The following is a 27,075-nucleotide window of genomic DNA, read 5'->3' on the forward strand; positions in this document are numbered from 1 at the left end:
GCTGGCTCCAGGCTGGGCAAAGCATCCCTCTTTCAGAATACCTGGAGAGCTGCAGGTCCCTGTGTCCCCGTGCTCACACCTGGCTGGGAGGCTCAGCGAGAAACCTGGAGCAGTAGTGGAAGCAGAGGGGAAGAAAAGAGGAAAGGATTGGATTTCCCAACAGTGTAAACACTCAGGATGTGCTGGAGCTGGGGAAGGACACGGTTTGGGATGTCCCCACCTTGGATGTCCCAGCAGAGGAGCGCAGATGCTCCCTGGAGCTGGGGTGCACCAAGCACAGTGCTTGCTGTGGCAGCCCCAGCCCTGCAGCAGCAATGTGGGGCTTCCCAACATGGAGGGAAGCATTTTGGGGAGCAAAAGCAGAGCTGCCACCAAAAAGGGGCACATTTTTAACAGCCCCTATGGGACAGTCAGGCCAAGTGGCCATTTGGGGACGTCCAGGCGTGCCCTGCCCACTCTGCTGCCAAGCCAGTGAGTGTGACAAGCTCTGACATCACAGCTGGGAAAATAACATGTTATTTTCCCAGCTTGGATGTGAATTTCCCTGCTATTACTGGCAGCGACCATCTTGGGAGGAGAAAGCAGCAGAGGGCTGTCAGGAGAGGGGAGAGAAGGGAAGAAATGGTTTTCTGGGCTGGTGGAGCCTGTCCAAACCCTGTGGGCTGTGGGGAGGTGGGGATGCTCTGCAGGGACACCCCATTCCCTCAATCCCACTGCTTCCAGCAGCGAGTCCATGCTGAAAGTGCAGCTGCACGTGGGGTTCTGCATGGGCCCCAGTGGGGCTGGTGGCCAGCAGGTTGTGCTGAGCAGCCAGCCTGGCTGGGAGCCCAGTGTGGAGCCCTTTTCACCCCACAGCAGCCCATTCTCAGCTGGGGGAAGGGTTGGGAACCTCACCTGAGGAACCATCCACAAAACCACAGGAACAGAGCTGCTTCCCTTCCCCACACCAGAGATGGATGCTGTGCTGGCCCATGGGGCAGTGAGCAGCCCTGGAAGCTGTGAGAGTTCCCTCCCATGCCCGTCCTTGGCTGTGGTAGAGCAGCCCATTGGAAAAGTGGAGTTTGAAACAGCTTGATGCAATGGGGAGCTGATGTCTTTTATTTGGGGGGAACTCAAAACACAACAACAACAAAACAAAGTGTCTTGGCACAAGATTCTTGTGCCCCAAAGCTTGAGAAATGCTGGAAAAGCTCAGTGAGGGCTCATTGGGCCAGCTGTGCTTAAATCATCACCTGGAAAAAGCCATTGCACTCCGCAGCATTCACACCAGAACCCAGATCTGAGGGGATCCTGTGTCTCTGCACCCACTGGAGTGTCCAGGGAGGTTTTTGGCTCCACCATGGCAGCTCCAGGTCCTTGGGATGCTCTCAGAGGCAGTGATGGCCATGGCACCTCAGCCTTGGAGGAGTATCACGTGTCAGCTTCCAGCTGCCGCTTCCAACTGGGCTGCACATGGGTTGTGCTGGTAAGGCAGAGCTCAGTGTATCCAAAAAGCCAAGTCAAACCCAGTGTGGGTCTTGGAGAAAGGAAAAAACTCTCAGAAATCTTGGTTTCAATGCGTAGAGGACACCCACCAAAGTGCCCGTGCTTCCTGTTGGGGCTGCAGTGATAAGATGCTGTGAGACAGACACCACATTTAATTACCTTGCTGCCTTAATTGCCATCAGCCCTTCCAGTTCCCAAGACTTGGTGGTGTCTCATTGTCCTTCCACCCTGTTGTGTTTCAGGGAGTTATTTCAGGGGCTGGGACTGCCAGGAGGGAAAAGCAGTGGGTGAGGAGCACTCTGTGAGAACCACCCGGAACTCCTCAGCTGAGATGTTTTTGTGGGAATATTTTGGCATTTAAGGTGAAAACTTGTTTCTGCAACACCCAGAGGGTGTTGAGGACAGTGAAGGTGGGCTGGGGGCTGCCCATTCCCAGGGCAGAGCTGCCCTGGAAAGAGCCCAGAGTGACCCTGGGGAGGGACCTGGGTCACTGCTGGCATCTGAAGCTCTCCTGAGCATCCCCCAGAGCACCACCCAGCACTCCAGCCCTGAGGCAGCCCCTGGGGATGCCTTTGGGAAGGTGCAGCCCCTCTTTGCACCCCATGGGGCTGCTCTGCCACCCTCCCAGGCTCTGGTGGAGGGCTTGGCCGGGGTCACTGCAATCGATATCTCATCTGCAGGCTCTCCTAGCGGAAGTGATGGTATATTGGAACATGGTAATGGCTCTTGTCTAGTGGAAAAGGCTAATCTTCCCCAGCTGTACGGGATCTCTGCAGGTGTCCTCTGGCTCTCCCCGCTGCCACCAGCCCTGCCAAGGAGCAGACACACTTCTTTAAAGCTGTAGCACTGCAATTTGCTGCTGTCCTGGCAAGGGAGAGCTGCCTGCAGCCTGGCTCCATGGGGCACAGAGCTGGGGCTGGGGATTCCCAGTGAGGAACTGGCACCCCCAGTGCCACCACAGAGCTGCTCACAGGTGCTGGGTCAAAGAAGAGAAGGTGATGTGTTCTCCAGAGGTGGCAGTTCCCCAGGGAGAAGAGTAGAAGGATGTGGGGATGATGCCAGAAGAGATGTGGACCCCCAAAGTGCCACCTGCACGTGTGGGAGGGAGGCAGGGAAGAGCAAGGGTGGCAGTTTCTTGCTGTTGATGTGGCTGCTTTGGCATCACACTTGCTGCTTGGTGGGATTCCCCACCTGGAACTTGTCCTGTTTTGCCTGTCCCTCAGGACTGCTGCAGAGCCTGCCCTTCCCCTTGCCCTTGTGCATCACACCCAGATGGGGTCTGTGGGTTCTGTTTTTTGAAGCTGACCAGCCATCCCTGGCTACCACATCCTGCTGGATACCAGTGCCATAATGCATTTTCCCGTTTCTCTGAGGTAATTACCAGGTGTGAGGTTTATTATGCATGTGGATTTGAGCGTGAACTGCCAAGAACAGCTCAGAACAATGCCCAGGTGTGTGCAGCACATCCTGGGGGCTCAGACCAAGGTGTGTGGAACCCCCAGATGTGGGCTGTAAATTGGGGACCCCAAGGGCCTGGTGGGGGCCCTCAGAGGCTGAGCGACCATCAGAGCCCACAAAAGCCAAGCCAAAGGTTGTGCTAACCTTGTTGGGGCAGGGATTTTTCCTGCAAAAGACAGTGAGGATAGATGGATTTTAAGAGAAAATTCCTGGAGAGAGAGAGCAATTGTGGGGCTGCTGGGTTTTTGCTTAAACTTTATTTTGTTGGGCAAAGAAGCACATCACTGGGTCCATGCAAGGAAAAAAACATGTTTTGCAGGAGGGAAGCAGGGAGGTCTTGTGTGGTTGTGCCCTGTGGGACTGTGTCCATATCACATCCCTTACTGGGGCTCCATCTCCCATCTGTGGGATGTGTAGGAGGGGACCCTGGCCCACCTCTCCCAAAAAAGGGACAGAAAATCCTCTGGTGCTGCCCAGTGTCCCACCACTGTGTGCAGATGGCATTCCCTGGGTGACATCCCCTCAGCAGGGACACTGCTAGTCAGTAGGGACAAGGTTTACTCTTGGGAAAGCCACAGGATTCCCCAGGATGAGTGGTTGGCTCCCATTTTCCTTTGGAGATGTGGCTTCCAGTGGTGCATGGGAGCACAGAGGGTGCCCTGGGCTCTGCACACAGGTCACAGGGCTGCAGCTCAGCGTGGCTGCTCAGCATTCCCATCCTTCCAGGGCAAAGCCATCCCCCCAGTGAGGTTGGGAGTCACCAGCCCTGATCTTCCCAGGCAGGGGGGAGATGGTGGCCTTTGTGAAGCCCTTAACAAGGTGGCTTTGTCTCACGTTTAACAAGGAGCTCCCTCGCTCCTTTCCCAATGCTGTGTCCCTGAAAGCCAGCTTTATGCTCTGGCTGGGGACACGCTGCTGTGGGGCCGGATCAGAGGGACACAGGGGCCCTTTGCACGGCCCTGACAAAGGCTGCCCCGGGGGGACAGAGCCTCACAGCTCAGCCGGCTCGGGGAGGGACAAGGGACCCACAGAGGGGGCTGCACTCGGAGCCCAGCGTCCATCTGGTCACTCGATCACAGGGAATGACCTGAGGATGCTCAGGGAGGGCCAGGGGCTCCTTCTGCTCTGTCCCCCCGCAGAGGGGGCCGTGGGAGGGGCTGGGAAGGCACAGGTAGGTTTTGTTGGCCGCAGGTAACAGGATCTGCGGCCGTTGGTGCCTCCCTGCCCTCTGCTCTGCCTTTGGCGGGGGGTGGGAGTGAGGAGATGAGGGCTGGAAATGAGACCTCATTCAGCAGGGATGGTTCAGCAGGGATGCTTCCCTCATCTGGAAGTGGGTTTGGAGCAAGCCTCGAGGTGTCTCAGCTCAGGCATCCCTCTGGTGTGGACCGGGCAGGTGCAGCAGCAGGAAGGGAGCACTGCAGTGATCCTCGGTTATGAGCAGCACCCTGAGGGTGGGACTGAGGAGATGAGGGCTGGAAATGAGACCTCATTCAGCAGGGGTGCTTCTCCTCACCTGGAAATGGAGCAAGGCTTGAGGTGTCTCAGCTCTGGCACCCCACAGATCTGACCGAGCAGGTGCAGCAGCAGGGAGGGAGCACCAGGAGTTACCCTTGGCTATGAGCAGCACCCTGGGAGTGGCAGTGAGGAGATGAGGGCTGGAAACGGGACCTTATTCAGCAGGGATGCTTCTCCTCACCTGGAAATGGGTTTGGAGCAAGCCTCAGGCACCCCTCTGGCCTGGACCAGGCAGGTGCAGCAGCAGGAGGGGAGCGCTGCAGTCATCCTTGGCTGTGAGCAGCGCCCTGCTCATGGCACAGCCATCACCCATCCCCATGTCAGCGTCCAAGCTCCCCTCTGCCACCTCCTCTTCCTTCCCTGGGGGCTTTGCTGGCCTCTGCTCAGTTTGGGAGCTCCTGCCCTTCCCTTGTCCCACCCTCTCTCACCTCCCCCTCAGCCATCTGCCTCTGAGCCCCCCACCCAGCTTTGCTGTCGCACATTAAAACCAGGGCTCAGCACCAGGGTCAGCGTGTCACAGCGGCCCCTCATCGATTTGTTTTACCTCCCCTTGGCTAAAGCACTTTGCCCTGGCCCCTTCCATGGCAGAAGGAGCTTCCCAAGCCCCTCAGCTCTCCCCTTGCCCATCCTGGTCCTGCAAGGCTGGACCCTGTGGGCAGCAGGGGCCCAGCTGAGCTGCTGATCTCCTGACCCTCCCTGGGGCACCTAATGTGTCTCCCTGGTTTATCTGGATCAATATTTCTGCAAGGGCAAGGAGGATCCCTCCAGGGGAAGGAGGGGATGAGGGGATCCTGCTTGTTTGCACAGCCCCACAGCTGGTTTAATGCTTAGCTGGGCTGGGTCATCTCTGGGGATTGGGAAGGGAGGAAGACCCTAAATCAGGGGTGGAGCTCAGACCACTGAGGTCTCCTCCTCCCAGTTCTCACTCTCTGCACTGGGGCACAGTGGTTGGGATATCTTTGCCTTCAAAACCCGAGGAGCTGGGATGGCTTCAGCAGGGGTGGGGCTGCTTTGGAGGGTCTGCTTCTTGCTCGTGGTGTCTGGGCCTGGATGAGGGGTTTTGGGACTGTTCTACTTGGTGCTGGGACTGCTTTTATAGAAGCCTGGAGGTGACAGTAAAGGATGATCATCAACTTAATAAGTCCAAGCAGTGAGAGCCCTGGCTGGGACAGCAGCCTCCAGCCCTTCTTGCTGCACACTGGGGATGCCCAAGGCATGAGGACTCTTGGTTTTATGGCTTGGCTCAGGGAATGAAGGCAAAGAACACATGGACAACACTCCAACACCACCTCTGATGAAGGCACCACACCTCCAGAACCCCTCCCGTCCCACAGAACCACCCCACAGCCATGCCCAGCGTCCCTGTGCCAGCAGCCAGGGCAGCCCGAGGAGAAAAGCAGGGAGCTCTTGGCAACTCTGCCTTTTGCTTTCAGCCCGGCCCTCTCGCTATTTATTGGTGACTTTTGTCCTTGGCCAGCTTAGCGGCTGAAAGGGGCTGTATTATATCACATGGAGGCAGCTCCTGGGGGGAGAGGGCCGCGCTTTCTGCGCGAACAAAGCGGGCTTGGCTAATTCCCCTCTCCTCCCGCGGCACCCGGGTCCCATCTGGTTGACACAGTTTGCTCCAGTGTCTCCTGCTATTAAGCCCCCACTTGCCTGCTTGAATCACCGGCGCTCCCCCGCCCCTGCACCCTCGGCCGCTTTTTCTTGCTTTATTTTTCATTTTCCCCTAAAGCCAGGCAGAACTTGCTCCGTGGAGTGATGTCAGATGTGTGCGAGGCAGACCAATAAAACCTAATGCATCCCCCCCTTTGTCTGCTGGCCTCTCCAGCGCCTCACATTTTCCACTCAGAAAGCCACTTAAAACACATCAGCAACAATCCCTCACAAAACAGCCACTTGTTGGCTAATTGTGCCGAGGGCCCACGCTGCGCTCTCCTGCCAAGGAGGCTCTGATGCTGCCAGGGACCAGGGCAGCGGGGATGGAACCCTCAGCATCCACCAGGATTGGCCCTGGGGGTGTCTCAGCTGCTCTGCAGGGTGTGGTGAGGGATATGGGATTGGGATGTTTCTATTCCCCACAGCCTGGAGAGGATGGTCACAGAGCCAGGAGTGGGGCTTTGCAGTAGGGTGGGTGAGCAGATGGGTGCAGCAGAGCTCCCTGGACTCTGTCCTTCCTGCTAATTCCTTCCAGCATCCACCAGGATTGGCCCTGGGGGTGTCTCAGCTGCTCTGCAGGGTGTGGTGAGGGATATGGGATTGGGATGTTTCTATTCCCCACAGCTTGGAGAGGATGCTCAGAGCCATTTCTATTCCCCCTCAGAGGCAGGAGTGGGGCTCAGCTCAGCCCTCACTCTGCAGCAGGATGGATGAACAGATGGGTGCAGCAGAGCTCCCTGGACTCTGTCCTACCTGCTGATTCCTTCCTGGGAAGGAAAGCAGGCAGCTGCAGTGGAATGGGAGCTCTGGGGGGATGAGATGGGTGCCACCCTGCCAGACCAGTGACTTTAGCTCTGTGGCTGTGACTCTGAAGGCTGGAAGAGCTGCCCCATGCTGATGGGAGAGAGCTTTGTGGCAGCTTAGAGGGATGCCAGTGGGTTTCACTGGAGGGGATGGAGATCCAGGTGCCTGATGGAGGGCAGAGAGGGTGCAAATCAGAGATGCTTCAATGCAGGAAGGGAGGCAGAGAGGTTTGGACCTTTGCCTCCAAAAATCCCTCCCAAGGAATCCTTTGGGCCCTTTGGGATATGGGAAAGAGATCAGAGGGTGGTTAATCTCCCCCTCCCCAACCAGGGGACCCAGCCTTCCCCTCCCCAGAAAGACACAAGTACGTGCAGTATCTGCATTTATTTTTCTGCAGAAAAACTTGGAGAGCCTCTGCTGCTGCCACCCCCGGCATCCTGGGGAGCAGGACAGGAGCAGTGTGCACTCACTGCCACCTGCTCTGGGGGCGGGGAGCTGTCACACCTTTATCTCACAGCCACCCAATCACACCCGGGTTTGGGGCTAATTTGAGGCAGGCAAGGAGGTTCAGACACAGTGCCAGGGAGTGGGAATGCTGCCTGTGGGCGCTGTGCTGGGCAGGCAGCCCAGAGCCCTCCCTGCGGGCACCGAGCACACCTGCCCCTGCTCACCTGCCCACATCCACCTGCGCAGTTCATTGGCACAGGGCACAGTCTGGGTGACCCACAGGGACTCCTGCTGCTGCCTGCTCTGGCTCCATGGCCAGGCTGAGCCTCTGCCCCAGCGGCAGCCAAGGGATGAGGTGGGACATGCAGGCAGCTGCCTCCCATCCCCATTACTGTCCCCATCCCCATCCCCATCCCCATTACTGTCCCCATTCCCATCCCCATTCACATTCCCATCCTGTTTCCATTCCCATCCCCTTTCCCATCCCGTTCCCATCCCCATTCCCATTCCCTTCCCCATTCCCCTCCCCATTCCCATCCCCATTCCCTTCCCCATTCCCATGCCCATCCCGTTCCCATTCCCCCATTTCCATCCCCATTCCCATTGCCCCATTCCCTTCCCATCCCCATTCCCGTTTCCATTCCCTCATTCCCATTCCCATTCCCCATCCCCATCCCCATCCCCTTTCCCATCCTGTTCCCATCCCCATCCCCATCCCATTCCCATTCCCTTGCTGTGCCATGGGGGTCCCTGTGGGCTGGTCAGACCCCACCCCACACCTGTCAGGGGCGGGTGCTGGGGAGGAAGGGGTTAAGCAGCTGCAGGAATCAGGGATTACAGGTTTGTGTCCGGACTGTCCCATCTGTCAGCAGCACAAAGACGAGCCCTGTGCAGGGCTGGGCTGTCAGCGAGGAGCCCACCACTACATTAGGACTCCATTAGGGAGGCTGGTGCTGGGAAATGGCAGCTGTCAGGACACTATCATTTCTCCTGTAATTCCTCCTGCTCCTTTCTCAACTGCACTTAAATAGCAGCTCTACCCACTGGGCCAATTTTGCATTTTCGTCCTCCCCGCTGCTCCTCTTCTTTCTTTAAAGCTGCAGCTCCCTGGGCCCCTTCCCTGCAGCCTGATGGTGCCAGTGCCAGTGCCAGTGCTGCCTGTGCCAGTGCTGCCTGTGCCTGGCCATGGCATCTGCACAGGGAGGAGGGTGCAGGAGCATTGGCAGCCACAGCAATGCCAGCCTGGTTTGAAATGGGAGCTCACTGGCTCCTGAGCTGGCACAGAGAGGAGAGGAGGTGGATCACCATCTCCAAGGATGGTCCTTCCCTTCTGCCCTCGCCTGGGGCTGTCTCTGAGCTGGAGGATGTTTCCCAGGCTGTGCTGCCCTTGTACAACAGGCTGGCTGCTGATGCAGGGCTGGCCAGGATGGGGCAGAACAGCGGGTGGAGAATGGGGCTGGGGATCGTGACCAGTGTGTCAGAGCAGAGTTTCTTCTTCCAGCCACAAAATCTGCCCAATCTTTCAGCGTTTGGCAGAGGCTCCTGGGTCACGCTGCCTGCTGCAGTCGTGGCCACATCAGGGTGGGATGATCCCTTTGTGCCAGGGGACCCAGAGATAAAACCCCTGACAGATTTCCCGACGGGACAAGATCACCTGGAAATTCTCAGCACCTGCAGAAAAGCAGCTCAGCACGGTGAGGGGACCATGCTGGGGGTCTCTCTGCTCACAGCTTTCCTGGGAATGCCTGCATCTTCCCACACCCTGCCCTGCCCTCAGCGCATCTCCATCCGGACCTGGCGCTCCCCATGGAGCCTCCTCTTCCAGCAGGGGATCAAAACAAACACTCGTGTGGGGAAGTGCATTGCAGTGGTGCTCGAAATAAATAACTAATTTCTCCCTACATGATCTCAAGGAGCAGGAGAGGTGTGAATAGCAGGGCCCGGTGTTGGGCTGACTGGACTCCCCGGGGCGGTAATTCAGAGGATGACAAACATAAGCCAAAGAAAAATGTTGAAAAATGGGCACTTCCCGCAGCCCTGAGCAAAGGAGCTATTGCAGGGTTTGGAAATAACGAAGGCAGAGAGAGGGAGAGAGGGGAATTTTCTCATTGAGACCAAGTGAAGTGCCAAACAAGCTGCTATTATGGTGGCTTTGAGAGGCACAGGGAGGGGGTGGTGGGGAGGAGAGTAGGGGGAAGGAGAGGAGGGAGAGAGGGCTGGAGGAAGGCAGAAGAGTGGGGGCTCTGGGGGAGAAGGGGATGTGAGGGGCCAAAGCTGTGAGGTGACACAGGGGACATGGAGAGAGCACCAAGGTGTGTGATGGTGGCAGGGCCACCACACGCCAGCACCCCACCCCTCACCCCCACATCTCCCCATCCTCATCCCCAGCCACCTTCTACCCCCTACAACCACCACCACCACCACCACAAGGGAGGGAAAAAAAAAAAAAGAGAAAAAAAGAGATGGAAAGAAGGAAAACAAAATATCTACAGTTGTCGAGACAAGGGGAGAAAAATAGAGGCAAACATCCATAATTTTCTCTGTGGGGCTTTGCAGTAATTGAGCCATTTGGATAAAAATAAAGGCAGCAGGCCCTTTAGGTAAGAGGAGCTTTTGCAATCCAAGAAGGCTGAATTATGCATCTTGTATCACTTGAAACCCCCCAGCACATCACCCCCCTTCTGCCTCCCCCGTGCGACACCAAACCACTTTCCCTTTTCTTCTTCTTCTCCTATTTTTGTTTCTTTTTTTTTTTTTTCCCTTTCCCTCCTCCTTTTTTAAGTACCCTGTCAAACAGCATCCGATGAGTGGAGAATTTCAGCTGTCACAACTAATTTCAGTGTGTGTGTGCAAAGGTGTGTGTGTGCCTCGAGAGGGGGGAGATGGGGATGGAGGCGTAGAATCACTCCCTTGCTTTTTATTTATTTTTTTTTAATTTTTTTTTTTATTCCTCAAAAAGGAAGATTTACATCAGAAATTTGTTTCTGGAAGTGTTTAAGGCCTGTAATTTCCCTCTTTTCAATCACTGCCTGATGTCTTCTTCTTGCCAGCTCCAGTGCTGAGGCTGGCTGTCACCCTCCCAGCAGCCTGGTCCTTCTCAGCTGCTCCTGCCCAGCACCAAGGAGGATTTTCTGCCTCTTACCAGGGCTTGGGGATCCCAAAATTCAGCTCTCAGCATCATTCTGGGTCTGGTAGGGAAATTTCCAGCTTCTCCCTGCCTGTGTCCCAGTGCTGGTGGATTTATGCTGCAGGTTTGGTCACCTTTGCAGCCACTTTGGAATTGGCATTAGCTGGAGGCTCGCAGGGTGGATCCTGCTCAGGACAGGGCACCCCTGAGAGCCAAGTGGGGCTGTTGGGGTGATCCCTCACCCAGGATAAGCCCAGGGGAAAAGGGGCAGCTGGTGCTGAGCACATTGGGTCTTCCCAGCCAGAGTCAGGAGGGGAAAAATCCCTGAATCCAAAATCTCTGGGTGTTCCCAAGAGAGGAGGAAGCAAAGCCTGGGCATGGCTGGAGGTGTTGCCTCCACCACGTTCAGAAGGTGATGGGGTGGCTGTGGTGATCATCTCAGGTGATCAGGTGCTCCAGGCCAGGCTGGGTGGAGCTCTGAACCACCTGGCCTCATGGGAGGTGTCTAATGGGTGGAACCAGCAGAGCTTTAAAGTCCCCCCACCCCAAACCATTCTGTGGTTAAAATCCTTCCTTTCCTAAAATAAATGGGCTTTTTGCTTAAAATGACCCCAGTTTCTGAGAGGAGGAAAAGCTGGGGAGCAGCCAGACCACTGGTGTGGGGAGGTGACAGAGCAGACTCTGCACTCCAGTGGTGTTCCCTTCCCACCAGATCATTCCATCAGCTCAGCAATTCCTGCTCCTGTAGGCACAAATGGGATGCACAGAACTGGAAAGAGCAAGACCCAGCCAAGGATGAGCACAGAGCTCTGTGGGACATCCCTCAGGTGTTGAATTTCCTACTCAGGGCTTTGGGAAATGGGCTGTGGGTCCGTGAACCTTGTGTGCAAACCCTGCCAGGCCAGGAGCTGGGTGCAGGCAGCATTTTGGGGGGTATCACCCAAAAATGACACTCACAAAAAGCAGCAGGAAGGGCTGTGTAGGGCCCTGCTCAAGAACAAGCTTTGCACGTTCTTTGCATGAATCCTTGACTAACTGGTCCTTGCATCATCATCCCAGAATCTCCTGCTGCTCCACTGTGGCAGGAGCGGGGGCTGGACCAGACCTGGGGGCACCCCCAGAGCTCCCCATGCCCAGAATCTTTGTGCAAAAAGTGTCACCAACACTATGGCAGCGTCCAGCCATGGCCATGTGAGTCAGGAACCTCAAACACATGGACCAAAGCAGGCAGGGAACGGGAGCTGTGGGATGGGAGGCGTGTTCCAGGGAGGGGCTCAGTGAGGGCACAGCCTGGCATGGGATGGCACAGGCAGGGATGGGCTGGCGTGGGCACAGAGAGGGCACAGAGGGGATTGCATGAGCAGGGAGAGGATGGCGACAGGTAGGGATGGGATGGCACGGGCAGGGGCGGGAGGGAACGGGCAGGGATGGGATGGAATAGGTGGGGATGGGATGGGACTGGCAGAGCACGGAGTGCGGGCAGGGATGGGATGTCACAGGTGAGGATGGGATGGAATAGGTGGGAATGGGATGTCACAGGTGAGGATGGGATGGCACGATCAGGAAGGGGATGTCACAGGCCGGGAGGGTCAGGGGCACAGCAGGGTCCGGGACAGCGGCGCTGCCGGTCCCTGCGGTGTCCCAGCCCTGTCCCATCCCTGTCGCCGCCCTGTCCCAACCCTGTTCCCCCCGTGTCCCCGTGGTCTCCCAGCCCTGTCCCATCCCTGTCCCCTCCCTGTCCTCGCCGTGTCCCATCCCTGCTCCCTCCGTGTCGCCCCCGTGTCCCATCCCTGTCCCCGCCGTGTCCCATCCCTGTCCCCTCGATGTCCCCTCGGTGTCCCATCCCTGTCCCCTCAGTGTCCCCGGGTCCATCCCGGGGGCGGTCCCGGGGGTCCCTGTGGGCGTGGCCTATCCTGACCCCGCCCCTCTCCCCCATCCCCACCCACGGCGCGCGAGCGGCCCCGCCCCTCAGCGCGAGCCCCCTCGCGGCCCCGCCCCCGCGGGGCACTTCCGCCGGAAGCGGGGGGCTCCTTCCCTTTCCGGGCGCGGGCCCCGGGCGGAGCGGCGGGACGGGCGCGGGCCATGGCGGAGCTGGCGCAGGGGCAGAGCCAGAGCGCGGCGCCCGTGGGGATCAAGCCCGAGGGGTTCGTGGACGCTCTGCACCGGGCCCGGCAGGTGAGGCGCCGGCCGGCGGGCCGGGGGCGGCCGGGAGGAGGAGCGGGGCGCCGCTAGGCCGCGGAGCGGAGGCGGGGCACGGCCGCTGCCCCTGTGCCGGGAGAGCCGAGCCCTGAGGGGGCGGCGGGCTCTGACAGCCCGGCCGTGCTCCGTGCCGGGGCGGCAGCGCTGCTGTGCGGGAGGGGGCGGCCCGCAGGCTCTGGCCGGGCTGAGGCGGTGCCGGTTCGGGTCTCACACCGGCCGGAGAGCGGCACCGGGGCTGGGGAAGGGGCCGGGCTGGGTGTCCGTGAGGAGCGGCTGAGGGAGCTGGGGGCACTCAGCCCGCTGAATAGCAGCCTCGGGGGGACATTGTGACAGTGTCAGTCCCTGAAAGAAGGATGTCCCCGGCTGGGGCTCAGGGAAGCTTTGTCACAGTGTCACTCTCTGAGAGGAGCTGTGCCCAGCTGGGGTCGGGCTCATCTCCCCGACAGGACAGGAGCACTCAGTCTCGAGCCATGCCAGGGGAGGTTTAGTTGGGCATTGCATGGAATTCCTTCACAGAAAGGTAATTAGCCATGAATGGGCTGCCCGGGGAGGTGGTGGAGTCCCTGGAGGTGTTTAAGGGAACCCTGGATGTGGCACTCAGTGACATTCTCTGATTGACAAGGTGGTGATCAGCCTCAGGTTGGGCTCCATGGCCTCAGAGATCCTTTCCGAGCTGTTTGATTCTGTGAATGCAGACCTGGGCAGAGCAGGAGCTTGGCATTCCCTGCAGGGAGAGAGGAGGGGGCACTGAGGTGCTGCCTGAGGAATCCATCAGCTTACTCAGTGCTGAAATGGGAAGCTTCAGTGCAAGTGCCCAGCCCTGCAGGAATCACCACCCTTGCCCTCAGCACAGGCTATTCCAGGTGTTTCTGTGCTCCTTGGCTTGTGGAAGGTGCTGCAGAACCAGCAGCTGCTGCTGCCAGCACGGGTGCTGTGGCTGTTGTTCCCATCTCCTGTTGCAGGTCTGCCTCAGGGGTTTGTTTCATCTCTGAGCAGGCTGCACATGCAGGAGCTGTGACACAGCTGAGTGCCAGGAGCAGCTGCTCAGAGACCCTGACTCTGCTCTCTCCAGGGGGGAGAAATCCCCTCCTGTTGCCCAGACTTTGTCATTTCACTGACAATCTTCTGAGGGAGCCAAGCTGCACCCTGAGACATCTCAAGTGCTCTCTGTGGGTGCTGTCCCCTCACTGCCAGCCCACCTGGGAATCAGGGGCAGCCAGTCCCTGTCGTGTGCAGCCTGCCCAGGGGCACCTGGTGCTGCAGACCCACACCCTGCCCCTCCCAGCACACAGGAGCTGCTCTGGGGCCACTGATTTCCCTCTCAGCACAGGCTGCTGGGTGTGAGCTGCTGCAGGGTGAGCCAGGCCTTGCTTCCTGCAGCCCCTGTCCTTGAACTGTGATGTCTGAGCAGCCAGACTGGGTTTTGTGCATGGTGCTGCAGCTGCTTTTGTCTGACCTGATTCTATCTTACTCATTGCAAAAAAACATCTTATTTAAATATCTGATAATGCTGGCACCTGTTAGCAGCTGAATAACTCGTTTATGTAAAAGAAAATAATTATTTGCTGTTGAAGTGCAGGTGGTTGGAATTATTTTGTGAGTGTTTTCAAGTGCAGGAGAGGCCATGAGGTTGGTCAGGGGTGTGGAGCAGCTGCCCTGTGGAGCCAGACTGGGAGAGCTGGGGCTCTCTGGAGAGGAGAAGGTGCACTGGGGACACCACAGCTTCCTCCAGGATCTGAAGGGGCTGCAGGGAAGCTGCAGAGGAACTGGATTCTTCCATCAGGAGAATGGGCTCAAACTGAAAGAGGGGACAATTTAGTCAAATATTAGGAAAAAATTCTTCCCTGTGAGGGTGGTGAGGCCCTGGCACAGGGTGCCCAGAGCAGCTGTGGCTGCCCCAGCCCTGGCCAGGTTGGACAGGGTTTGGAGCCACCTGGGACAGTGGAAGGTGACCCTGAGGTGGAGCTGGATGAGCTTTGAGGTCCCTCCCACCCCAAACCCTGCTGTGTGTACCACTGGTGAGCAGTCACAGCATAAAGGGTGATGCCTCAGAGCTCAAACAGTGCAAACTGAACTCAGACACTCAAATGGATCTGAGCTGGAGCTGCCTCACTGCTCTCATCATGTTTGTGAGGAGAGTCTGTGAGACCCCAACCCCTGCATGAGGGAGGTGGAATAATAACCAGTAAATAATTCTGGGTTGTTCTCAAGTTCATTATGCTTGCTGCAATTATTCTGTACCTGCAGGGTTTCCATGAGCCCCAAACTGGAAGATTCCAGCAGCAGCCTTCTGGCTGTCTCAGCCTGGCAACAAGAGTGTTGGGAAATGTGGGCTCTGCACGTGTTTGTGGGAGAGCAGTGTCCTACATTTTTGTGCAGTGAGTTGTTTGCTGCCTGTTGAATATGATTTTTTTTTTTCCTGTTAGGGTTTGTGGGATGAAAGGAGCTGTTGGAGGGCTGAAATGTTTCCTTCCTCAGTGAAAATAATTGATTTGAGTTCTGTAGAGGCTGGGTGAGAGAGCAGGTGGTTTTCTCTTGCACAGAACCAGGTTGTCACTAGTGACTCATTGCCAGATGTCACTGAGAATGCTCCTCATTGCTCAGGTGATGGATATTTCCCTCAGCACCCTGCAGTCTATGATGGAACTTCCTGGCTGAGAATCAGGGGAAAATGGAAATGCAGCTGCACCCTATATCTCTCTGGAGGTGATGGCAGAGCTTTCACCAAGGGTTTGGTGCTGTGTTTGCCTGAGCTGTACTGATCTGGCACAGCTTTTGGCCTTTTTGGAGTATTCCTTTTGCTCTGAGGGAATGAGGGAGCAGAGGAAAGAAATTCAGGATTTTACTTGATGGCTTGGTCATCCCTGCCTTGATGTTTGAGCCTTTCAAGGTTTTGTGTCACGTGCAAGACCAGGAATCAAATTTGCAAAATTCAGCTCTCATGAGAGCCACAACATCACAACCAGGCTATGGAATCCAGAGCTTGGCTCTGAACATCTAAACAAGGACAAGGAAGACTTCCCTGACTCAAGGAAAGTGCATTCCTCAGAGCCACTGGGATGTGAGGTGATTATGGGAATATAAAATAGAAACCTGGAATATATTTGAAAGAAATTACCTTGCATTGCTTTCAGCATTTGTGCAGGACTTGCTTGGATTTTTTTTTGTGGACTCTGAAATATTTGGGATTTATGAATAATTACTTTTTCAAGGCAGTGCTGGGACTTTGAATTGCTCTGTCCTGCATCTTCTGCACCATGTCCCAAGTGGATTGGTGGCTCTGAGGTGGGGACAGGTCTGTGCAGCTGCTCCCAGGCAGGCTGGCTTTGGGGTGGGAAGAGAGAGAGAGGATGTTTGCTCCCCTTTTGAATAGTGGGATCTGAAAATGAGCAGAGCTGCTTGTACTTTGGACTAAAATGAATTTCTCTCAGACTGTCCTTAAGCTTTGTTGTTCTTGTTGACCAAACAGTGCCTTGCTGGGATTCTGGGAATGCTCTGGAGAGGAGAGGCTGATGAGGCTGTGATGTGCCATCCTGGCTGCCTCAAAAACGGGGAATATCCTGAGTCTGATTGTCACCAGGCTGTGTTTGAAATCCCTCTTTGTATCAGGCTCTGACTTTCATTTCTGTGGTGATGGAGGGGTCCTGGACAAACTTTTCTCTACCCCCTTTCTCAGATCATCCTCAAATAGATTCAGGCTTTGCCAGGTACTCTGGTATTTAGGAAAACCACCTGTGACAAGAAGCTTGAATGGTTGTGGATGGTTTTATTGCTTTCTGCAGAGCTCTGGAGAAATGTCTGCCAGCCCAACTCGAGTGTTCTGCTGAGGGAACGGGAGGCGCAGCACAAGGACCAGAATAGTCTGAAGGGTCAGATGACAGTGCCTTGTTGGGTTTTTTTACCCTGCTAATACCTAGAATTGGTGATTTTATCTGTTGCTGTTCTTTGCAGGGCACCATGGAGGGGTTTTTCCTAGAAGCTGGGCCTGTTCTCTTGAAATTCTGCAGATATTTGTGTTTGAGTGTGCCTAGCAAAGAAACTCCATGTTTAGAAGTGGTTTTGTATTAACTCTGTGTTTGGTATTGTCATTTTTCTGGCTGTTAAATGTATAGGAGAACAGAAGTGCCAGGTGTAGGAAAACTTGTATCTCTCACACAACTTCGTGGATTAATTTGATTTTCTTGGCTTTGTCAGTGCAATTTGCAGCTGGGGTTTGTGTTGCTTTTTAAAGTCTTTGTTGCAGAGCTTTATTTTGGGATGCAGAAACAGAGATGCTTTTTCCCCAGTGTATTTCAGAGCTTGATAAAATGGATGCATTGGGTTTAAATGCAAGAAAAAAGGAGGAAAAAAACCTAAGGCTGACATGGAGCAGGACAAAAGCAGTGGCTAACAGCAGTACATTACTCAAGGTCATTGAGGCAGATAAGGGCTGGGTCTGCTTGCTTTTGCCATGTCCTAATTTTTGTGCTTACTTCCCTGCTGAACTTGTCATAAAATCTGAGCTTCCCATTTTAAGTTGAGCATGAGATGTTAAAATGTATTTTAGCTGCTCCATGTACTTGGAAAGCTCAGCTCTTCCTTTTGCAGGGTGCATTTTCCTGCTCTGGTGGGGTGGCACCATTGTCTGCCTGCAATCCAGTGGCAGCTGGGAGGCTTTAGAGATAAGGGTACAAGTTTAAATAAAGGGAGAGGGGGGGAGAAAGGAAAATATCCTAAAAGCTGATAATGTAAAAATTGCTTTAACACTCTTGCTTTGCCCTTTACTTGGAGGGTTCTGTGCCAGGGCGATCATTGGGGTTCACAGAGCTCTCTGAGGTGGGAGGACACAGCCTTGGTGCCAGCAAAGGTCCTGAACACCTTTGTACTTCAGGCTGCCAGCTTCTGCTGTCCACAGACTGGTTTTTGATTTTCCTGGAGTGAGTGCTGAGTGATTTCACCTCTAAAGGATCATCCATAATTTGTAAGTCATGGTAAATAACCACTGACAGAAAGAGAGTTCTTGAATAGGGTGTTGAAATTAAATATCCCAGAATATGTCAGAGTGTGTCATACCTGACACTGTTCTTTTTGGTCTAAGTTACTGCATGAAAGCTGTTCATAGATTGCTGTAAAATAAATTTTAAAATTTATATTTCAGTGTTGAAGTAGTCAGAAAACATTTCTGCTTTTTGTATTTCATTGAAATTCTCTTCATCCCAAACATGAGGGGAAAGGGGAAAGGGCTGGATCCATGGATGCAGTACAACATTTATCAAAAGAGTAAAGCATCACCTGGCCCTCCCTCCTGGACAGGACAAGGTGTGTCAATGCTTTCAGAACCAGCTGGCTGGGGATTTACTGCAGATGTTGCAGTACAAAATGCTTGTCATGAAAGCTGCACTACAGGATTGCAGCTGGAAGATTTTATTCTCTAGCTCTGACATTTCTGACACAGCAAAGTTTCTGACTTTCCAAAAGGAGACAAGACAGGATGGACTATAAGGAGAAAATGGTCCAAACTTGGGGCTCTTTTCATGGAAGGCATTGAACAGAATGTTTGCTGTTCTCTTTCTAAAAGCAATGCTCTCAATCTTCCGAGATTATTTCAAATAGCTTTTTTCCAGTGCCCTGTGGTTCTGCATCTTGGGCAGTTGTTTGTTCCACTGCAGCAGAAGATAGATAATGTCAACAACCAGAGCTGCTGGAGATGTCTTGCTGTTGCAGTGAAATGCAAATTTTAGAAATCTTTAGACATGCTGGTCATTAAAACCATCTCTGTGTAAAATGCTCTTTCATCTGCTCCCGTTCCTTATTCCCTGGTGAAACTCAGTTATAACGGAGTGAGATCAGTCTCTTGGTAAAGATTTGATGAAATGATTTTATTTTTGCTGGAAAAGGCAGCAAGTCCTGTAGCATACAGTGTACTTGATATTTGTTCTGTAACTGCTTTGTTCTGTGCTTGCTTATTCCAGCAAAATGCTTTATGTGGGCAAGGGGAGCTGTGACAGTGCAGTTTGCCTGTCCTGGGTGGGTGAAATGGGGTGCAGCACCCAGGGAATGCACCTGGCTGTTTCTGGGGTGCTTTTCTATCAATTAGCTCAGAGAGCTAATTGTGTTGTCAGCACCCACCTGGACAGCTGTCCTCAGATGTCACTGGAGATGAGCTTCACTTTTCTCTTGCATTGAGTGATGTTTAGGTGTGTGTCTCAGTTTATTTGCTAACCTCAGTCCCCTCACTGTGATACCTGCCTCTCCTCTTTGCTGTGAATGAACTCCTCGTGTGCTGGCTCAGCAGGGGATGGCAGTTTCCCCTCTGCAGGGCTTGGAAGCAGAGGCACAGGCAGCATTGGCTGTGTTTGTGCTGCACTGACCACTGCAGGAAATGGAAACTACCTCTGCCCTGATAGTTTGCCCACTGGCTTATTCCTCACGCAGCAAACAAGAGTGATCCAGTCTTTGACAGGGAGCTCCCAAACCTGTCCTTGTGCTGTGTTTGCACTCTCCCTCTGCTCCCCCATGGCTGTGAGTGCATTTCTGTGTGCCTGGATCTGCATGGATGCAGGAGGAAGCACGTGTCCTCCCACACAGCTTCTCCAGGACAAAGTTGGGGGGTTGGTTTGAACCCTCCTCTTAGCAAGATTTAGCTTGTCAGCTATCCATTGAGCAAATAATCCTGAATGTAATGTTCCAGGGCTGCTTATGATCAGGAAGAGGAACTGGGTGAATATGATCTTAATTAAGCAAATATTCAAAGCAAGCAGAAAACTGTTTGCTTTACAAATGAAGCACCTTGTTACAAATCCACCTATATAGTAACAACCTGAGAGAAGATTGGCCTGGGGTCAAAGCTTTATTGGAAGAAACAGTGTTCAGTTGTGGTGGCTGATAATGTTTTTATCTCCTTTTTATAGATTGCTGCTAAAATTGGAGATATTCCTCACTTGAATAATTCTACAACACTTGTGGACCCCTCAGTCTACGGTTATGGAGTGCAGAAACGGCCCCTGGATGATGGAGGTAAGCTGCCTGTGGTTACTCAGCCTTGTGCATGCAGCTCCTGAAATCCATCTATGGAGGCAGTTGTGTTTTAAGGATGGAAACTGCAGCTTTCTGTGTGTAGAGATTTTATACAAGATGCCCTGTGCTGTTTGCTCTTACCTAGATTGCACTGTGTTCTTAGGCATTAGTGTTAATGTGAAGCAATTCTTTGGTAGTTCATGACCTTTGGGAATCAGCAAACAAACTGTGTCACTTAAATCTTGGTCTGTGGTAGTTGAGGGAGGAGGATTTGTTCATTGGGTCTATTCTGGAGCCCACATAGAGAGCAGCAGGTGTACACAGCACATGTTCTTCCCTGATAGCCCTTCTTTTCTGAGAGCAGGGAATGTGTAGGGACAGTATTACACATGTTCCTTTCCACCTGTGACAATAATCACAGCCCAGGAGCTGAGTTGCTGTCAAGTTCTGGGTGCTGTTTACTTGAATTTTAAGGAGAAAAGATATTTATGTAAGGTGATGCAAATTGGAAGGAAACTTCCAATATTTAGCTGTGCTTTCTCCATTATTATTTGAGAATTCTGAAATCTGAAGAATTCAAAATTTGCCATAGCCAAAGGATGGTTTATTGCATGGACCATAACTGGTAACTGTCATAAGTTAATATTTTATGAATTGTTATAATTTTAAAATAAGCAACTAGTTTCTTATCTTTATTAGAACAAGAGTTCTAACAAAAATGTTAGAACTCGAAATATAGCTTTTTAGGCTTTATTAATCTAATGATATGCATTGTTACAAGTGTTTAAACTGTGTTATCTGCTGCTGTACAGATGCAAAGAGCTCACCTTTTCTTGTGAAGAAATAAAAAGCATGGCTATGTCTTCCTTTTTGTTATTTCCTCTGGTGTTTTTCCTGACACTCATAGCCCTGCAGGGTGATCCTCTCCCCCATGAACATGTTCAGGAGTACTGAGGAGATAAGCCAAGCTGCTGCCTAGCACTTCATTTTGAAAAGAATTTTTTTCTGTCTGATACAAAGGCTGAAAATAGCTGCCTGTCTGCTCCTCAGTCTGAAAAAACATGCTGCTGCATGGGGAGAAGCTTCTGTCATGTGGAGCCTCTGGCTTGCTGTTTTCTGAGCACATGCCACCACCCACTTCTGTTCTCTGCTCTTGGCTCCATTTGAGCAACAGGTTGCTGCTGCTCCTTTGGTTTGGGGGTTCAGGAGAAAATGGATTTATCTGGGTGAGCCCCACATTTTGTATCTTTGTTGAGAAGCCAGAGGTCTGGCATTGCTGGTGTGTGCTGGTTCTGCAGGGGAAGGAGCTGGGCAGTGCTGGGGAATGCTGAACAGCTCTGAGCTGAGGGATGTGGCTGTGTGTGAAAAGGAGTAAAAATAGCCCTCTGGGAACCTGTCATTCACAACATTTACCCTGCCTGTGTTTGTCATTGATTCATCAGACTGAAGTGGAGCTCTGACCTCCTGGCAAAATGGGTTTTAGGAACTCCTACCACGTGAGTTGGTTGTAGTGTTTCAGTGACAGGTTGGACTTTGTACTTAAACTTGTACTGGTGAGCCCCAGAACGTGGTGAGCCTGTTTGTGTTGACACACAGCCTGTCAATACAGTAGAGTCTGGGCTAGAAAAGTGCATTGCTGCTGGTTTCTTGTGCTCTGGAGATAACTCCATGGGTGGGTGTTGTTCCTGGGAGAGCCTCCCAGAGTGGCTGTTCCTGACTCCTGCATCAGCAGTTGTTCTGCTCACCCTGTCCTCAGCACTGGACTTTGTTTGTAATTGTTTTTAAATGCTGTTTTTGCCCTTGGGTTGTTCATACACATCTGTGTAGAACTTTGTCCAACTCCCCTCCCAAAAACCTGGTCTTTGAGAAGGTGAGAAATGACAGAAGTCATATTTTAAAGGGCTGGAATATGACAAAGAAGCAGGAATGGTCAGGGTTGTAGCACTTCTTTCAGTTTGGGTCATGTTGGGTTTTATTTCTAATGGTGTTAGTAAATCCTGTACTGAGATGCAGCTGTGTGATGAGTTCCCCCCTACATGTGGGATCCTCCTGTGCTGTTCTTTACCTGAAGCTGTGGGTGCTTCTTGCTCTGGATCTCTTTGTGGTGTGATCCAAATCTCACTCTTGGGCCACCTGCTCTTGCTGCTGTGTAATTAAATGTCTGTAATGCAGCTTTAGCTTTAAACATCTGGAAGATGGAAGTTGCTTTTAACAGGACACCTAAATTAGGAAAGCATTTCCTATTTGGATGATTTTTTAGTTCTCTGTTAGCTGCAACAAGGGGTGTTGGAATTTCATGCCCACACTTGTCTCCATTTTCTGCTTGTCTGTGAAACACAGTTTGGAGATGTTGTCAAGAAGTGATTATATTGTTACACATGCTTTAGAAATGTTATAGTGCATTTTATAGTGGATTTGGATACATTCTACTGCTTTGGATGGGTTGGAAACAAATCTGATGGGAAATTTCCCTGTATACTGCATGCTCACAGCTGGGTGCAGGTCTCACTGCTTCCTTATCCCCATGCAGCTCTTGGGAAATTATCTCTGTTCCTAATACTGCTGAAAAAATTGTCTGCAGAGGAAGTGTTTAAGGTGACAGGAGAACTGTCTGTCTTTCAGGACAATCTCATTCTTCCCATCTGTTTTTGTAAACAGCTGCTGCTGTGGCTGCCTGATGCCACCTGAGGAAGTGGTCTTGGGACAGGTGTCAGTGTGTTGATCAAAACAAATTCAGCTGCTTTTCAAGCATTTCCAGGAAAAACAGATTTAATATAATGTCAGAAACCAGGATGTCTGAGTGCTTTTTGCACTTCCTTTAACATAACCCTCATCTGAACTGAGGAGCAGCAGGATCAGCCCTGGTAACCTGGCTCTGCTGTTAGATGGACCTTGAGACTGATTATTTCTCTTTTCCCTGGCTTCTTTTTTTCCCCTTTCCAGAAACAACTTGAAAGCAATCCTGCAAACAGCTGTAGTGCAGGGAAGAGATCAGGTTGATTTGTGCTGCTCCTGGCAAGTCACAGCTGGCATTTCTGTGGCCACTTGCAGGGGTTGATGTTTGTGGGGACAGGTGAGCGTGAGCTGCAGACAGACCTGGTGGCATCTTGCCTGTGGCTGCTGCTGGGACAGACCCCAGCCCACCTGTTAAGGGCCAACTGCTGCCCCTGGCCTCTGTTCTAATTAAAAGGTCCCTCTAATTATCAGCAGAGATTAATAAGTTTGTTTAATGCCAAATAACCTTTAAAGAAGCAGCCTCCTTTTGTTCAAAGGAAGCAGGGGTCTAGTGTGCTGCAAAGACACTGATGGACAGAGCATTGCCCTTTGTTGGGGCTGCTTTAAAGGAGTGTCCTGGGAGATCCGTGGGATTAAGCAGCAGCATTACAGCTGAAGGCTGGGGCACCCTTTCAGTCTGGGAAAACAAAGGTGAGAGACCTTGGAGAAGCCTCACACCCCCCTCTCCACTCCTCTCTCCTCCCAAAGCTCCTGTGGTACATCCAGATCTGAAGATGACTTGTTCTGGTGTAATAAAATTTGATTTTAATCGAACCAAGGGCTCAAACATGACGTGATCCTGCTGTACAGAGTATTTTATTCTTTCCCTCCAATGTGTTTTTAATGAAAATAGTGATGGGCAGAAGGGAATTCTATCCCTTACTGCTGATGGAAGTCAGTACTGATGCTCTGACAGATCTGCAGCAGCAGTAGGACCAGGGCAAAAGTCCAGATCTCTTGGCAAAAGATTTTATTTAATACACAAAATGCCACTGTTCTTCAAAATTTGTAACTTTACAGATGGCCACTTTTCAAAATGAGGTGGTTTAAGGGAGGGGAAAAAACCTCCAAAGATTTGCAGTGAAGTCACACACAGAAATTATTAGGGTTTGACTATTTAATTCAAGAAAAACCTATCAATATTTAATGATGGAGAATTAGGATAACAATCTTTTTAGCTTTCTAAAATTTATGATTCTCCCATTTTGGCTCTAAAGTATGAAAAGCAGCCCTGTTCCACTGCTCTCAAGGAGATGTGTTGCTCTGATTTTATTCTAGCCATGAAGATATTCCTGAAGAGATTGCATATCCCCATCATGCACATTAATTTAGTGGGAGGCACTGCTCTGTTTTATGGGGTGGAAGAAAAATCCACATTTGTTTTGAGTGTCTGTTAGGTAGAATTCAGTTAAGGTGAAGCGTAAAGCAGATTGAAGAGTTATCAACCAGCAGGTGCCATTAATAGGAAATTGTGCTGATTTTATTCAGTATTTTTCCTTATTTGCAATAAAATGACTGCAGTTACAGTTAAATTGTACTGAATAGATGTAAAAGAGGGAAATAGGTATGTGGCTTGTCAGAGTTCAGCCCCCTCCTTGGTGTGAAGGGAGACAGTGGAATGGTGCATCAGCTTTCAGAACTGTGGCTGCCCCAGCCCTGCCTCTCTGTCACTCCCTGTTTTTCAGAGGAAAATGGACATGTTGGAGAGGGAATGGACCTTTAGCTTGTTGCAACTGGGAGCCACATCATTTTTTCCCCCTCAAACAGAGAGAAATCATAAATGACTTGAAGTAAATTACGTCCATTTCTCTCCATTTGCCTTCAGTCTCAGTTTTTTGAGAAGTTATCTGTGAAGGAATGGTCTCTCACATAATTTACTGTGACATAATTTCTCCATACTAATTTGTCCAATAAACATCCATTAAGGCTGATACCTCCCTGTGGGGGTGAATGGCTTACTCTGGATTCTGCAGCTCAGAATGGGTTGGAGGCACATTGCTACCTGCACCTAAAGCATTAATTCCCTGTCTGATTTAACTCCCTGTGCTGGTACAGGTTTCCCCTCCACAGCTGGCTTTTTCAAGTGTAGGATTGTGTTACAAAATGAAGGCTCTTCCCTTCCTTGCATGAACTTGGGGAGTTGATTATAGGATGTGTGTCTGTCTCATAATTTGTGGGCAGCGGCTGCAGCGGAACAGATTGCTAAGAGAGCAGTTCTGGTGAATTGAAATGAGAAGTGGAGATTTAAATACAGCCTTTGCAGGGTTAAAACCACTCTTCCTGGCATCTTGATAACGAGTGGCCTTGGCTGTGGCAGCCCCACTCTACACCAGTACCACCAGACCTACTGCTTGGAGTTGAAATATTCTGAGTTTGGTTGTATTTGCTCAGCTCTGTGGTAGAAGCTTATCAGCCAGAGCAAATATTTCCCATTACATCACCCACCTTTTTCAACTGCAATATTCACAATTATCAAATTAGAGCTTTTCATATTCAAGAGGAGAATATGCAAAGACAAACTAAATGAGTCAATTAACACAGCAGTTGTCTTATCGCTGAGCTGGAGAGAGCAATAAAATAGAAACATTGTCAATATTTTGGTCCTGAACTATCACGGAGGTATTGACACGCAGCAGAAATACACTATTGACTCTCTTTGTCTCTTATTTTCTTTGAGTAAAGTGTTTGGCCACAAACTTGATGCATTTTTCTACCAGATTTAGTGAGTGTGGGATGCATCCACTTTCTATCCCTGCCAGCTGATTGCCAATTTATTTCAGGTCAAAGAATGTGCAGCTTGCTGCAAGGTAGTTTGAAACAGCATCTTTATTCTCACAGCTCACATGTTGGCCAGTTTCATTTGTTTTGTTCTGTGCCCTCCAGGCATGCAATATAATCTTTCAACTGGTTGTTAGCACCAAATGGTCTGGGTTTTAGCTGGTTTGCTGCAGGCAAAGTCCAGTAGGAAGCCCAGCAGGGCTCGTGTTCCTACTTTGCATGAGTTGGTCTAATGATATTTTCCCCATTAACATTTGCAAGAAAGATCTAATCTGTTGGGGCTGGGGGGAGAAGTCTGTCTCAGGGCTGTCAGTAGGGAGATAATTGCTAATCAGGGCTGGACCACCAGCTAGCATGGCAGAAATGCCTGGAATGTGTTGAAGAACATGTGTTTTGTTGGGTTGAAACAGCGTTTGGGTGCCACGAGGTTACTTAACAGCCCTATTCCTTTAACAGGTCTCCGTGTAAGTGGGCTCCATGGAGCACAGATCAGAGACACTGAGAGAAGTATGTGCCAGCCCTGTCAATGCTTGGACTGAGGGAATCTCTGAGGCTGCTTGGCTTTTATTCGTGTTTATTAATGCACACTGGTCTCCTTCAGATTTCTCTGCCTCCTCCTCCCTCGCCCCCTTTTCCCTTTTTTTACTACTTTGGGTTTAATTTGGGAAGGGGGGAGGTTAGTTGCAGGGATTTGGATTTGGGCAGGCAGGATTTTCTCCCATGACTCTCAGCATGGGGAGACACGGATCAATTCCCTATCCTGTGTTCAGCTGGACACTGGGCTGTGCTGTGTGTTGATCAAGAAATCCCCTCCTGTTTTGTAGCACATAACGCATTCATTTCAGCCACTGAACCTAAATTACTGTTTTGCTTTTCTTTCTTTTTTGATGAAACGGTAAGAACTCTTTTTCTATAGGGATGAAGTTAGTTTATCCGTGCTAATGCTTTGATTTTTTTTCCCTTTTTTCTCTCTCTGCCACAGTAGGTAACCAGTTAGGGGCCCTGGTACATCAAAGGTAAGCAGTGGGTTATGTTTTATTATTTATTGATCAATTCTAATTGTTTATTGATCCACCATCTGTAGTAGTGTTAGAAAGTCAGAGGTTGAGAATGTGGAAAAACTGTCAGCTTGGATTTTCTACAGCCTGGCTTGTTTGTTCTGAGGAAAAAAGAGGAGTTGATGTGAAACTTGGATTTGGTCTCTGCAAATCTGCAGGACTGAAAAAAAAGAAATTCTCTCTCCTTTCCCTTCCCCTGCCCTGGCAGGGGCAAGACAGAAAAAGTGAGAAAAGGTCTGGCATTTTGGTGAAAGGTGGAACTATCAAACAGACACATGTAACTGTTGTTGTCGTCATTATTTAGTTTTGTTGATGTAAAATGACCTGGGATGACTCCTTTGTCAAAGATGGTTTGGGAAGACTGAAGCAAGTAGGAGTTGTCATCCAGCATGTCTCAGCATCTAATAAAAATGTAAAATTCTCAGTTTTTCTCAAATCCTGCTCTTGAGAATTTTCTGTGTTGTTTTGAAGGGAGGAACATTTCTAAAGCTGGATTAGCCTGAAGGTGAATGGTAGTGCCTTTCCATCCTAACCAGCTGTTTGGGGCCTCAGCAGAAGGGACAGACAATGTGCATGAAGGCTGTAGAACCTTAAATTTTTAATGGCTAAGTTAAAGCTAATGTCCTACCAGAGCATCCCAGAAAGGCAGTTTGAGTACTTATCTGCAACTTGGCTAATCGAGTCTAATGTGTATTTTACACCTTTCCTGACTGATCTAAAGCAAAAAAATGGGAATATTTTAATACACCTCCCTACAAAACCTGCATTGAACTT

The 27,075-nt window shown here is 51.4% G+C and overlaps 1 protein-coding gene across 7 annotated transcripts in view; it reads left to right on the forward strand.

Moving 5' to 3' along the window:
• Nucleotides 1-12,571: 12,571 nt before the first annotated feature.
• The window catches only part of FUBP3 (far upstream element binding protein 3), a 38,924-nt gene continuing 24,420 nt past the window's right edge, over nt 12,572-27,075 (forward strand). For 4 of the 7 annotated variants that reach the window (XM_063174850.1, XM_063174855.1, XM_063174852.1 and 1 more), the window contains exons 1-4: nt 12,572-12,670; nt 19,585-19,690; nt 25,700-25,750; nt 26,226-26,259. In XM_063174850.1, the coding sequence (XP_063030920.1) occupies nt 12,578-12,670; nt 19,585-19,690; nt 25,700-25,750; nt 26,226-26,259 (284 nt within the window). In that variant the 5' untranslated portion in view covers nt 12,572-12,577. The remainder of the gene's footprint in view (nt 12,671-19,584; nt 19,691-25,699; nt 25,751-26,225; nt 26,260-27,075) is intronic. The other 3 variants (XM_063174851.1, XM_063174853.1, XM_063174854.1) reach the window with 3 other exon arrangements.

The sequence above is a fragment of the Melospiza melodia genome, chromosome 22 (assembly GCF_035770615.1).
Source record: "Melospiza melodia melodia isolate bMelMel2 chromosome 22, bMelMel2.pri, whole genome shotgun sequence".
NCBI classification, from domain to species: domain Eukaryota; kingdom Metazoa; phylum Chordata; class Aves; order Passeriformes; family Passerellidae; genus Melospiza; species Melospiza melodia.